Genomic DNA, 15,099 nt, shown 5'->3' with positions numbered 1-15,099 from the left:
CAGGGAAAACCAAGCCTCATTGCTTCTGACCGTGCAGACCAGTGGTGGTTGGGGTGGAGGAAGAAACTGTCGGTATCTGAGCAGAGTCCACTTGTTTAAAGAGCCCCCACAGACCTAGAACATCCGCAGACCCACCCACTCTGGGAATGACAGCTAGGACAACAGCTAGGTAGGTGCCAGTCCCATACCGAAGTGGGAGAAGTGCCTGGAAAAGGAATGAGTGCCGGGCAGGTGGCATTATACCCTCTCAGACCCCTCCCCCATATACAGTGCAACAAGGTGGTGAAACAGATCGCCCTATTCTGACAAATCCTTAAGGCTCCACCCCTTACAACATAACAGGAGCGACACCTTTACCTGGGACACAGAGACAAACACAGGAGCTTGTCAGAATGAGGAGACAGAGAAGTATGGCCCAAAAGGGGGAATGGATCAAGGTTCCAGTGGAAGAACTAAGCGACGAGGAGATAGCCAACCTCACAGATGAGGAGATAGACAACCTAACAGATGCAGAATTCAAAACACTGGTAATAAAGATGCTCACAGGCTTGACAGATATGCTTGAGTATGGCAAACGCTTAAGAGAAGAAGTGAATGCTTTGCTAAGTGAAATGAAGGAAAATCCACACAAAATCAATGATGAAGGGAAGGAAACTGGGGTTCAAATCAATGATTTGGAATATAAGAAAAAAACAAAACAAAACAAACAGTACGGAATAAGGAAGCAAGAATTGAAAAAAATGAGGAAAACTTCCCAAATTTTGTGAAGGAGATGGACATACAGGTCGAGGAAGCACGGAGGGTCCCGGGCGAGCTGGACCCAGAGGGGACCACACCAGGATGCATCATGATCGAGAGGACAAAGGTGAAAGATAAAGACAGAGTCCTAGGGGCAGCAAGAGAGAGGTGGAGAGTTGCCTATAGTGGGGTGCCTATAGTACTATCAGCTGATTTCTCAGAGGACACTTTGCAGGAAGGAAGGGGCTGGCAAGCAGTATTCAATGTGATGAAAAGCAACCTGCAACCAGGATTACTCTATCCAGCAAAGCTATCATTTCGAATGGAAGGGCAGTTGAAGTGCTTCCCAGACAAGGTGAAGCTAAAGGAGTTCACCATCACTAAGCCATTATTATATGAAATGTCAAAGGGACTTATTTAAGAAAAAGAAGATCAAAACTATGAACACTAAAATGACAACGAACTCAGAACTATCAACAACTGAACCTAAAAAACAAAACAAAACCCAACTAAGCAAAAGAGAATAGGAACAGAATCATAGGTATGGAGATCATTTGGAGGGTTCTCAGCTGGGAGGGGAGAGGGGGAGAAATGGGAAAATGGTGCAGGGATTTGGAAGCATAATTGATTGGTACAAAATAGACAGGGGGAAGTTAAGAATAATATAGGAAAGGGTAAAGCCAAAAAACTTAAATGCACAACCCATGGGCATGAAATAAGGGGTGTGGGATTTTGGAGGGAAGGGGTACTGGCCAGAGGGGAGCAAAGGGGGGAAAAATTGGAACTATTGTAAGAACATAATCAATAAAATATACTTAAAAAAATTTTTTTTTAAAGGATCATATACCTAGATGTAAGGAATCAACTATAAGGATGAGGAGAAACTGCAGCCTTCATACATTGTTGGTGAGAATATAAAATGGTACAGCCACTTTGGAAATCAGTTTAAGAGTTTTTTAGGAAGTTAAACATAAAGTTATTATATAATCCAGAAATTCTAGTCTTAGCTATATCCAAGAGAAATGGAAACATATATCCGCAAAAAGGCTTGCCTATGAAAGTTTATAGCAGCATTATTCACAATAACCAAAAACTGGAAGCAATCCAAAATGTCCATCAACTGGTGAACAGATAAACAAAATGTAGTATACTCATACAATGGAATATTAATTCATCAACAAAAAAGAACAATCCACTAATATATGCTACAACATGAATAAACCTCAAAAATGTAACACTAAGTGAAAGAAGCTACATGCAAAAAGACTACATATTGTATGACTGCATTTATATGAAATATCTGGAAAAGGCAAATGTTTAAGACAGAACTGATTACTACTTGCCAGGAGCTGGGGATGCAAGTGGGTGTTGAATGCAAATGGACAGAAAGGAATCACTGTGAATGATAAAAATGTTCTAAAACTGGATTGTGATAATGGTAACTCTATAAATTTACTAAGAATCATTGGACTGTACACTTAAAAAGGAATGAATCTTGTGGTATATAAATCAAACCTCAATAAAGCTGTTTTAAAAAAGCATTTCTCAATCTAGCTAATAACAAAAAGTTCTTCAACATCTGGAGTTGTGAACTTGCCTGCCGTCATGAATAAACTGACACTTTCACCTCCTCCCCCAAAACAGAGCAGAATTCACTACCTTTCTCTCCCAAATCTTCTCCTTTACCTGTATTAGATATCCTGATGAATGGAAAAACTGCCATAGCCAGAATTTTAGGAGCCATTCTAGACTCCTTGCAACAGTTACCAGAAACAGTTCTTTATTCTGCTGACTTAGTTTCCTGAATCTGTGTCATTCTCTCCATTCTACCATTGCCTTATTTCAAATCTTTTTAATAGTTTCCCAACTAGATCTGCTCTTTTCAGTCTATCTTCTATATGAGACCAAAAGACCTGTTCTAAATTGCAAATGTAATCCTACTACCCTATTTAAAACTCTTTGGGTTCTCTCACTTCTACCCTTGTCTCTATGGGCAACAACAGTAACTTTTAAGTTCTTTCAACCATGTACCCCTGCCACGAGAAAAAACTTTTAAGATGTGCCTCAAATGTGTATATTTGTGTATCATATACATACATGAATTCCTGTACTAATTTATTACATAATATACACAAAAATTGAAATTTAAAAGAATAACATAGAAAAGAAACTAATAGAAGCTCCAGTTTTCCTCTCTACTCTTATTGTTTTGTACTCACGTCCCTCTCTGGAGACTACTGACCTAAAGGAAAGAGTTCAAACTCTCACATCGCATAAAAGACTGTGCATCATTTGCTCCCCTCCTACCTCTCAACTTCATCCCTCACTGCTTCACCCCACACACCATATGCTTCAGCTTTAACAAATTATTTGTAGTTCCCTCACTGAACAAGAAGTTAAAATTTAACTTGTACTCTTAAATAAAATATACATCTCTTGCACCTTTACAATTGTTCTTGCCTCTTCCTGGAATTACCCCTTTCAGCCTAGTGAGTAGATCCAGCTCAAGTGCCACTGCCTTTCTCTAAATACTATAGTCGATTTTCTTGCTTTGGTGTGCTTATTTCTCTTACAATATTTTTGCATTGTATTAATATTATACATTAGTCTTTCTGTCCTCTAAGCTTTGCCATAGTGCTTTAGATCCTTGAGGGCAGGGGACAGTTATATTAACTAACCTGAGTCTCCATCACTTAAATATTGCCAAATGAGAGCTGAACAGTTTTGCCTTACATATTAAGCTAACTCTTGAATTGAACCAATAAACTCTATCATGATTTGTAATACGCTAAGAAGGGCTGCCAAGCCAGCTGCATACAAAATCCATATCTAAGAGTCATCCTAACAAGTAAGACTTGGTTTCAGAATGCTCTGATTCAGACCTCTTCAATCTTATGACTTTTATGTTTACTTAAATTTAGTCATTATCACTGGGAACTGCTCCACCTCTAAGGTCTCAAACTAAAATTCCTTTTCTGACCACAAGATTCACCTCTACTATTTAAGTGTTCACCTTTCTGGTGTACACCATCCCTAGTACCTCATATCTTGTTTATTTAACTGCTCTAGCCAGGCCTCTCCTCCCCAGCCTCAATTCCATGACTAATCATTTTAGTCCTGCTCTTATCAGCCTCCAAGATTACCATGTTCTGCTAATCTAGCTTATATGCTATTTCCATCTCCAATTCTGTGTTAATCAAAGCATACTTTATTTATTTATTTATTTATTTATTTTTTGGCTTTTATTTCTACTCTGAGCCAAGCTCTGCAAAGTCAGATTATCTTTCCTTACATGGATTCTCCAAAAACTATTTACTCTCTCCATGTCAATATTTTCCCATATTACCAGCCATCCTTTCCTTTTCTGAGGTCTCAGGGAAAGAGATGTCCTCTCTATGGATAATTTTATCTGAATATCATTGCTTTCCATCCAACTCAAAGGAGTTGATCTTAATCAACCCCTTAACATCCTTGTTTTCACCTTCTCCCTGATCCTGACCCTGATTCTATCTGAAGTTACCTTTTCATTTCTTCTCATTCATCAAAAATAGTTCATGTCACCTTTGTTTTTTAACTTCTCAAGTACTTCTGATATTCAATTTGTGTTTTCTCTTTACAAATAGGTCTTCAAATCACCAATTACCTCCTCATTGTCAAATCCAATGGGATTTCCCATTCTGCTCAACTTGTTGGCATTATTTGTATCACTGATAACCACTTGTCCATTAATCTTTCTCCCCTCTGCCTTCCTTGTCACTGAATTGTCTTTTTTTTCTCCTACTTCGCTGACCACTCTGGCCCTGTCCCCTTCATTGGCACTGCTTTCCAGAGCTAAGCCTTAAACACGATCACACTGTATCAGGATGGCCTCAGCATTCCCATGATGATCAACTTGCTGTGACAGTGATAACTCTTAAATCCTCGCATGTTTTCACCCTGGCAAGTGACATTTCTGACATGGCTGGGAATCTTTATGTTAAGGAGATTACAGTGGACATTCTCTAAAGTGATACCACTGGATCCCATGCTGCTTATTTAATTATTTAAAAAGCAGTTAATATCGAAATCTACTAAAAATACTTTAATTTAAAAAAATAATCATACATTTTACTCATGAATTCTTGAATATAGCTCCACTGATTTGAAAATTCTTGCATGAACCACCCATACTGCAGTGGATAAAATTTTTAAAAGCAGGCTCCTTAAGGATTTTTATTTTCCCCAAATATTTTCTAACTTTTAATTATATTGTTTACTTCAATTTTTAAAGGAAGATTTATATTAAGTCTTTCAAAGCAGTCAACTTAGTTTCCTTACAGTTCTCTTTAATACTGAGGTTTCATTATTTTATCTGATAATTAAACTACATATCACAGTAACAAGTATAAATGAGTTCAGGAGCAAACACAACTCTGGGTAAGTATTCAATGCAACTGGTGGAAACAAAAATATTTAGATGTACAAATGCATAGCTTATCAGCCAGAAGCATTCAGCATGCCATGGCTGTCAGTATGTTTTATAGAGAAAATGGAGGATGGTTAAACTTGGTAAGGCATTTAAGTAAAGATTAAAAAGCAAGTCTGAACAAAAACAACAACAAAAAAGAGCAAGTCTACATACTAAAACCATGTTAAGCCAGGACTCTTACAGAGGTAAGAAAAATATCCAATCTTAGATCTTTTTACCTCTACCTCTTTCAGTGGTGCAATATTTCTACACTTAAAATCTTAAGAGCAATTTTAAGATTTATACATGAATAACCTATTTTAAAAATAAAAGTGGAAAAATGATGGATAATCCCTAAAAAACAGACATGTAAACTTATGGACAATATCCCATGTCTTTAAGGAGTGTGAAAAACTTACAGACATACCTCAAAGATACTTCAGGCTCTGTTCTAGACCATTGCAATAAATCGAATATTGCAATAAAGCATGACACACAAATTTTTTGGTTTCCCAGTGTATATAAAATAGTGTTCACTATATTGTAGTCTATTAAGTGTGCAATAGCATTATGTCTAAGAAAATAATGTACTTATCTTATTTAAAAATACTTTATTGCTAAAAAAAATGTTAACTATCATCTGAGCCTTTAGCAAGTTGTAAGCATTTTGCTGATGGAAGGTCTTGCCTTAATATTGATTGTTGTTGACTAATCTCAAATCACCATAACATGTATAATAATGAAAAAGCCTGAAATACTGTGAGAATTACAGAATGTGACAGAGACACAAAATGAGCAAATGTTGGAAAAATGGTGCCAACAGATCTGTTCAACACAAGTTTGCCACAAACTTTCAATTTTTAAAAAATGCATTATCTTCTAAGCGCCAAAAAGTGAAATGCAATAAAACGAAAGTATGCCTGCTATTTATTCTACATGTGCTGATAAGTGAATTCTTTCTCTATTGAAAATAAAATTAAGACTTTAAAGATTCTCCCCCCTTTTTTTATTCTCTATTATTCAAGTGACTATCAATAAAAAGTTTAAAGGAATGCAGTATTTGAGGAACACAGCAAACATTTCTGATACAAATGTTAACCAAACAAACTAGTTTCAATAATATTGTAGAGATATGCTACATGTGCCACAAGTGAAAGGTAAGCTTAACTCATTAACTTCAATGGAAGATGGAAGAATCTAGAATCTGGACAATACTATAAGGAACAAGGAAACTGGTGACTCTCAAACCAGTAGGAAATAATTGGCAGCAAAGGACAAATGTAACCTTGGATTAGAGGGTTTCTGAGCCAGTGTTAACAATATTAACATATTTACAAGTCCGAAAGAGGCACTTCACAGCTCAGCACAACTACTTCTGAGGACAAAGGATATCTGAAATCAAAGGTGGGGGTGCAGCGGAGATATTCATCACCAAACACAGGGAAATGGGAGAATGTAGCCAGACAGCCCAGCAAACAAGATAGGGAAATTTCAAAGGAGAGCTGGAGACAGACCTAAAACCAGATCACCCTGAGTTAATTTTCACCCTCAGTTAATTTAGTTAATCGCATTAGATTGTAACTCCGGGATATCCAGCATGGAAAAACAGAGAAGGAGAAGGAGGGGTGGGGAAGGGGGGGTTACTTGTGTTAGGATAAAAACAGCCAGCTCCATTTTCTCAGCGCCCACCTTTGATTTTGCTGCGCCCAGAGCTGCAGCTCTGTGAATAAACAACTGCCCTGGTTACTGCTAAAGTCCTGTGTCCCAGTGTTTTTATTGTGAGCGTTTCTCACAGTCCTGACCCATATTACTAATTTTGAAGGTTACTAATTTTGTGTTTTTGTCTCCAAAAGTTAGTTTTTAATCAACTTAGAAAAAAGTTTCCAAATAAAACTACCAATTAAATAAAACTTGGAGGAAGTAATAACTTTTGTTTTCCTGCAACATTATAAAGGAAAATAAAGGCGATGATGTACAAAAATAAATTGTTACAGTTTGAATAAATTTTTTTTTCTTTTTTTCTACATAATGTCTTGGAAGAGCAGTTCCATTTCTTCTTTTATTATATGCTCCTTATACTTTAAAAATATTAGCATAACATTCAAGAGGAAAAAATTTTAATGAATATTGATAATTGAAACAACCTTGATATGATATAATAATCAATTTATGGTTTGTTCAAATTAGAAAACTTTAATTGCCTGTGGGTGGGATGAATGTACTGTTAAATGTTGTACATAATAATGAATATATGCATAAACAAAATATATCAGCCTAAACTGAATTATTCTATTGGATAATATGAAACACTACCTAATTTTTTGCAAACTGCTGGTCTTTTTCCTCTGAATACTGTCGTACCAAAAACAAACAAAAAGTAAAAACAAAAAAATACCCCACCTGAGTACTGAGATGAAAGTTGACATTTTTGCATAATCAGTGTCCCTGCCCGTCTTTTAATATTAACTTGATTTTCTTCTTCTAATGTTATATAAGATGGTAGTTGAGTAAAAGAAAGAATGAGAGGAAAAAGACCACTTTATGAGGATTTCGAATCTTATTTCAAATCTGAAAAAAATAATGTACTAGTCATTATTCACAAATTAAGAATCATGATAGACATGATAATATATCACACGATCATTTAACATTCCCTCAACAAACTGGACATGAACTTAATCATGTTCTATACTCACAGTCAGTTAAGTCAAAATCTAGCCTAAGCAAGTCTGTTCAATGTTAAAGCAGAAATGAGCCTTTATACCTTTTATCTTCAGTGTTACTTTTTCTAAAACATCCAAACAGATTATATATATAAGCAATTCAACTATAAATAATATACTGGAAAATCTTTCACCATTCAATAAATTGAAAGACCAATACTAGTTTATATGTAAATATAACAGAAACGAGTCTCTCCGGGAACAGTGATTCACTAAGGATTAACTGAAAAACGACGAATTGGAAGGACTCTGAGCTGCTTGTAAAGTTATGGTTTTCCCTATTTTTCTTTTTCAGTATATTTTATTGATTATGTTGTTGCAGTAGTTTCAAATTTTTTCCCCTTTGCTCCCCTCTGCCCAGTACCCCACTTCCCTCCAGCAATCCCACCCCCCTTAGTTCATGTCCATGGGTCGTGCATATAAGTTCTTTGGCTTCACCCTTTCCTATATTATTCTTAACTTCCCCCTGTCTATTTTGTACCAACCGATTATGCTTCTTAGCTCCACCATTTCCCCATTTCTCCCCCTCCCAGATGATAACCCTCCAAATGATCCCCATACCTATGATTCTGTTCCTATTCTGGTTTGCTTAGTTGGATTTTGTTTTTGTTTTGTAGGTTCAGTTGTTGATAGTTGTGAGATTGTTGTCATTTTAATCTTCATAATTTTGACCTTTTTTCTTAAGTAAGTCCCTTTGACATTTCATATAATAACAGCTTGGTGATGATGAACTCCTTTAGCTTTACCTTGTCTGGGAAGCACTTCATCTGCCCTTCCATTCTAAATGATAGCTTTGCTGGATAGAGCAATCTTGGTTGTAGGTTGCTTTTCATCACATTGAATACTGCTTGCCAGTCCCTTCTTGCCTGCAAAGTATCTTTTGAGATATCAGTTGAGAGTCTCATAGGCACCCCTTTGTAGGCAACTCTCTGCTTCTCTCTTGCTGCTTTTAGGATTCTGTTTATCTTTCACCTTTGGCATTTTAATCATGATGTGTCTTGGTGTGGTCTCCTCTGGGTCCAGCTCACCCAGGACTTTCTGTGCTTCCTGGACTTGTATGTCTATTTCCTTTGCAAAATTTGGGAAGTTTTCCTCCATTATTTTTTTTTTTAAAGTATATTTTATTGATTATGTTGTTACAGTAGTTCCAATTTTTTCCCCTTTACTCCCCTCCACCCAGTATCTCCCTCCCCCAGCATCCCCCCCCCCAAGTCCATACCCATGGTTCGTAAAAAATAACTATCCCTCCCTCTCAGATATTAAGACCCTTTGTAATCTTGTAAAGGACAATGGGCGAAGGTCTCAAGCTCCTCTAGCTGCTTCAAGCTGGACATGGTCGTCGTCCTACCTACCCTTGGGTCCAGAAATCCCTAATAACAGTGGGGGTGTGGATCCTCCATTATTTTTTCACATAAGTTTTCAATTTCTTGCTTTTCCTCATCTCCTTCTGGCACCCGCATGATTTGGATGTTGGCACATTTAAAGTTGTCCCAGAGGTTCCCAAGTCTCTCCTCATTTTTTTTCAGTTCTTGTTTCCTCATTCTATACTGGTTGACTGTTTTTTTCTTCCTGTGTTCCAAATCATTGATTTGAATCCCAGTTTCCTTCCCTTCACCATTGGTTTTGCGTGGATTTTTTTTCGTTTTACTTAGCATAGCCTTCACTTCTTCTCTTATGCATTTGCCATACTCAAGCATATCTGTCAAGCCTGTGAGCATCTTTATCATGTGTTTGGAATTCCACGTCTGTTAGGTTGGCTATCTCCTCATCTGTGAGGTTGACTATCTCCTCGTTGCTTAGTTTTCCCACTGGAACCTTGATCCGTTCCCTCTTTTGGGCCATACTTCTCTGTCTCCTCATTCTGACAGGCTCCTGTGTTTGTTTGCCTCCACGTTCCAGGCAGAGCTTTTGCTCCTGTTATGTTGTAAGGGGCGGAGTCTTAGGAATTCATCAGTACAGGGCAACCCGTTTCACCATGTTGTGGCGCTGTACGTGGGGGAGGGGTCTGAGAAGGAAAAATGCCACTTGCCCAGCACTCACCCCTTTTCCAGGTACTTCTCCCACTACCATATGGAACTGGCACCCCTCTAGCTGTTGCCATGGCTGTCGTTCCCAGAGTGGGTGGGTCTGCGGACCTTCTAGGACCATGGGGGCCATTTAAACAAGTGGACTCTGCTGAGAGACCAGCAGTTTCTTCCTCCGCTCCAACCCCCACTGGTCTCCACAGTCAGAAGCAATGAGGCTTGATTTTCCCCGGTGTTGGGACCGTGAGCTGCGTGGTCACGTGAGGAGCTGGGAACGCTCCCCAGGTGTCCCTCCTGACTTTTTAAAACATGTGAGTGTGCTTTTCTGCTGGCCTGCCACTGCTGTCACCACCACACCGCATCCTCTCTGCCACTCCTACCTGTCTGGATGAGTATTTCTTCTTTATGTCTTTGTTTGCTGGGCTTCCATGCAGTTTGATTTTCTGGAACTTCTGGCTGTTTCTAGATTTGAGGTAGTTGTATTCCTTCTTAGTTGTGGAGGGAGACGCAACGTGTCTGTCTAGGCCTCTATTTTGGCCAGAAGTCCGGTTTTCCCTATTTTTCAATAGTGTTTCTCTATCACTAGTAAGGGTCAACACAACCAAGAATTCTTCACTGCTCTACCTTTGGAAGTTTCCTAAAATTAAAATGCAATGCTGGAAGCTTTTAGTATCTCAGAATATAGTTCATCAGAGTTTCTAATTTTACAGATGGAAAAACTGAGTCTGAAAAACGTTAAGAGACTTATTCTAAGCGTCAAGACAGTGGCAGAGCAGGACCCAGCACTGAACACCTCTCAGCAGGTTTAAGTAACTGTTGGGTCCCCCGCTGGGGCACAGCTCTGTTTTTATCACCATACCATCCTGTGGTCCAGAGTTTGCACAACAGAAACCAGAAACTTTTATGAGACTGACGCACTACCTACTGCGCTGAGGCACCTGACACCAGAAACTTTTAAAATTATGATTCTCAACAACCTCAAAGTTAGCACTATGCCATCCTAACATTTGATTTATAATGGTCATTAGTAGAAACTCTCACTTGGTACATATGTCATAGATAAAAGATAATATCAAAACCACTTGTGATTAAATAAAACTGACAAAACAGTATTAAGCAATTTTTTTTAATGTAAACTGATCTAAAGAAAAAGGAATGAGTTCCTTCATCATTATTAAGGAAGAACATCTGACATCAATTAATTCTCATCTACTTTAAAGTGAAGAATTAAACACAAAATTACCTTTGAAGATTTCAAGTTCCTTCCTGTAGGAAAAAAAAAAAAGAAAATGTAAATTTAAAATAATCTGTTCCCAACAGAAACTGCTTAGATTATAATAAAAATTTATGTACTTCAAATGCTCAGAGTAATATCTCTGGATGCTCATATATCAATGCTTTACTGTAATTACCAATACAATTAGCCTAAAGCTACTGTTTTTAGTTTTTCTATTACCCTATTGTTAAAAAAAATTCTACCAAAATATAAACTATTAAAATACTGAAACACAAGAAAATAGAGCATTTTAATGCCAGTTATGAACCATCTTATATATAAAATAATTCTCACTAAAATCAGTTTACAAAAGCATTAATTTTCCCTCCACTGATAAGTTTGAAATAATAGAGTTTTAAGATGTTTAATTAAAAATTATCCAGGCCAGGGGCAGTTATTTCCCCTTTCAAATAAAAGGGGAAGCACATATCAAGAGACTGGGGTTCCATAGCTCATCCTGACACAAAAGGGCCAAGCCTCCAGGAAATCCTGTGGCTGGCAAATTTGTCAGTGTCAGTGAAGGCTGCTGAAATACAAAGTTTTCTGGAGGATGTAAAGTGAGAGAAAACAGATGAACAAACGTAAAACAGAACATTTTGACAAAGAAGTCAAAGCAAGTTATTTTCAGATTTGCCTTAATAATTTTTTAATTCTATTTTTTATTATTAGTACTAATAAAAAGTAATTTTGAGGAGGTAAGTTTACTTGGTTAAAGCTTGTTATCCCACTCAAAATATGAGACATTTATCTTTTATCTGCACTCCAGATTTTACTAAAAATCTAGAGATATTTTGAATTCTCAAATCACTATTCCACACTATTAATTACAATACCTCTCATGTTCCAAAACAGTTAACTACAATTGACACCTGGCAGGGAGGACTGGCACGCAGTCTACTCAAAGGCCAAACAGATAATCTTCTTGAACAGCCCAGTGGAGATTCTTAAATCAGATGGTCATCTCACTCCTCTTTTTCTAAAAATACTGACTCTTTATAATAATGCTCCAGCATCACAGCTCATTAAGAAAAACAATGTTATTTTCAATCTCATCTTTTCAAAAACATGTATAACTGTTTCCCTTTAGCTAACAGTCCAACTTAATTCTTAAAAGATTAGGTATGAAATAAACATGCCTAAAACCTATTTTATATTCCAACAATGGGATGAAAGCTGAAAAACCTAACAGAAAGGCAACATGCATCATAAGAGAACATCTTGAAAAGCTTCTCAGTAGCAATCCCCTAAGGTCACTGATGGATGGAAAACATGATAACTTACTCAAGTTGATATTCTAATGAGTAATTCTTTTTTTCTGTGATTACATCTTTAGAGAGCCTCTGCTTTCCTTCTCTTGAAATATGTAGCAGTGAGCAAAATTTCTAAAAAGCACCTCCCATTTTAAAAAGCTAAAACTCAGAGTAAGAATTTCACTGACACTGTTCTTCCCCCAGCACCCAAAATCAACAAGCATAAAACAAAGAACCTAGTGCACTGTGCCAATGAGTCATCACCTAGGTGCGGAAAGCTGCGTGCCATTTGTAGCTATCCTGCTCGCCTTCTCACCTTCTGGCAGCCTCATCAAAAATCAACGGCTACTGAGAAAAGAGGAGAAGCCTAGCAGAGGACTCTTCCTAGACATCCTCTATTTACAGAAATTATTACCTAAACTGTTTGTAAAGTTTACAAGAAACTTCTCTAATTCCTAAAAATGAAGATTGGTTGAGGTAGTGGTGGTACAGATAACTGTGGTTTAAAGTAAAGATCAGTATTATGAAATCTTTAAAGAACTGATAAAGTAAAGCAGTAGCACTGAAAGCCTTGAAGTTTCCTAATATTTAGGGCAGATTCCATAATTTGGTAGAGGTCATAAGTAAGCATTTGGAAATACAGAAGAAGTAAGAAAAGGAGGGGGACAGCGTGTCAAGCAGAGGTGAAAGTGAAGGTGTGGAGGGAGGCCAAACAATGTTTGGTTCTATTTAAGAAACAGTATAGGAAACAGAGAAGTCAAAGAACTCATATGCATGACCCATGGACATGAACTAAGGGAGGGGACTGCTGGAGGGAATGGGGATACCAGGTTGGGGGGGGGGGAACTGGGACAACTGTAATAGCAAAATCAATAAAACATATTAAAAAAAAATAAAAGAAACAGCAAATATTTCAGAAGAGCAAGCTGAATGAAGAGAAGGTAGTGGGAGATGAGTTAAAAAGGTAGAGGGTCTGAATGCCAGGCTAAAAGGATACGGTTTTGTTTTTGGCAGAAGATTATCATGAGCAACACTGTGTTTTAGAAAAAACATTCTAGCTGTGATGGACAGATGTATTGACAAGGGAGAGAATAAAACCAGGGAGTACTCTGGAAGCTATCAGAGGAGTCTGAAGAAGAGCTTATTAGTGCCTGGCAAGAGCAACTTCAGTGGCAGTGGCAATGAAGAGAAGGAGTCCAATTTGAAAAATGCTGTGGAGAAGATGCAACAGTCCATGGCAACTAATTACATGTGGATACGTGGAGGAAGGGAACGACATTAACTATGAGGAGTCTGGTCTGGATCATTGGAAGGAAGGTGAATTCATGAAAAATAGAAAACTTAGGAAGAGAAGTAGATTTTGGAGGGCAGTGCATCATGAGTTCAGTTTGGGACTTGATGAAATAGTCTGACGGTTGGAAACCCAAGGCTGGTGATGCTGAAAGACACGATATCCATCCCTACAGTCTACTTGAGGATTTAGCTCCTACAGATTTCTACTCTCTCACTTCCTAGTCAGTCTTGAACCTATTCCAGTTTGGCTTCCAGACCCCACAACTGCACAAAGTCACCCACAATCATCATGTTGCCAAATGCAATGATCAGTTCTTACTTTTCATCTGAATCCCGCAGGCAGCACATGGCGCAACTGGCAACTCCGAGAAAGTTTCCTCTGGTTTTTCTTCTGCTTCCTCAGTTCCTTTTGTTAGCTTCTCCACCTCTTCCAGACCACTAAATGTTCTGACACCTCTTCCCTCCTTAATTTACATTTTCTTATAAGGCAATTTCATCCTGCTAAGTAGCCTTAAATACCGTCTCTGTGCTACTGACTTCCTGATTTATATTTTTGTCTTGACCTCTTCTTTGAGCTCCAGATTCATATGCAACTGCCTATTTAATAGCTCTACACAAACTGCAGTAGGCTTCTCAAACAACATCTGCAAAACAGCCTATCCTTCTTCCAGTCCCCTCATCTCAATTACTGGCATTACCAAGTTCTTCAAGCGTTCATTTATCCCTCTCCCTCATTCTCCACATCCAAATCCCTAAATAAAAATGTCAATTCTATCTCAAATATATCCTGAATTTATCCAGTTCTATCATCACTGTTATCGTCGGCAGCCGTCCGTCTGGAGAGACGATGGTGTAGCTTCTTAAGAGTCCATCTGCACCGCCGAGAATGGCTGTGCAGTCCGACTCGGGAGTGACATGGTATCTGTCTCCTCCCGTGTTGAATCGACATCTTGCGATGACGCTGAAGCTACAGAGCCTGGGCAGGGCAATATGGAGGGTCTGCTGTTGCCCATGCAGCAGACCCCCCCTCTCTTCGCAGCTGAAGGGTCCAAGGGAAAGACGGAGTCGATACAGCTTGGGTTCAGGTGCGCCGCAGGAGTTGCCGGTGTTGATCACAACGTCAAACCGCCTTAGGGACTCCGGCTCCGGATTTTCTGTCGGGGTTTACTCCCTTAGCCTTTCCCCTGAAGAGGTATGCCGCAAGGCAGCGGAGGTTTTTTGGAGTCAGAGTTTTCCTTCTCTGATGTACCCTGACTGGAAGATCGAACCAGCGACACTTAGCTCGCAGGCCGACGCTCAATCCACTGAGCTAAACCAGCCAGGGCTTATCACTGTTATCAACCTTATA

General features: G+C 38.4%; 1 protein-coding gene across 2 annotated transcripts in view; it reads right to left on the bottom strand.

Annotated features, from left to right (window-relative positions):
- DTNBP1 (dystrobrevin binding protein 1) overlaps nt 1-15,099 on the bottom strand; it is a 165,521-nt gene that overhangs the window by 77,278 nt on the left and 73,144 nt on the right. For both annotated transcript variants that reach the window (XM_090269791.1, XM_090269792.1), the window contains exon 7: nt 11,176-11,198. In XM_090269791.1, coding sequence (XP_090125917.1) covers nt 11,176-11,198 — 23 coding nt within the window. The remainder of the gene's footprint in view (nt 1-11,175; nt 11,199-15,099) is intronic.

Source organism: Furipterus horrens, unplaced genomic scaffold, assembly GCF_987537825.1.
Source record: "Furipterus horrens unplaced genomic scaffold, mFurHor1.1.pri manual_scaffold_3, whole genome shotgun sequence".
NCBI classification, from domain to species: Eukaryota; Metazoa; Chordata; class Mammalia; order Chiroptera; family Furipteridae; genus Furipterus; species Furipterus horrens.
Note: the sequence above shows the minus strand (reverse complement) of the source record. Positions and strands in the feature narration are given on the sequence as shown.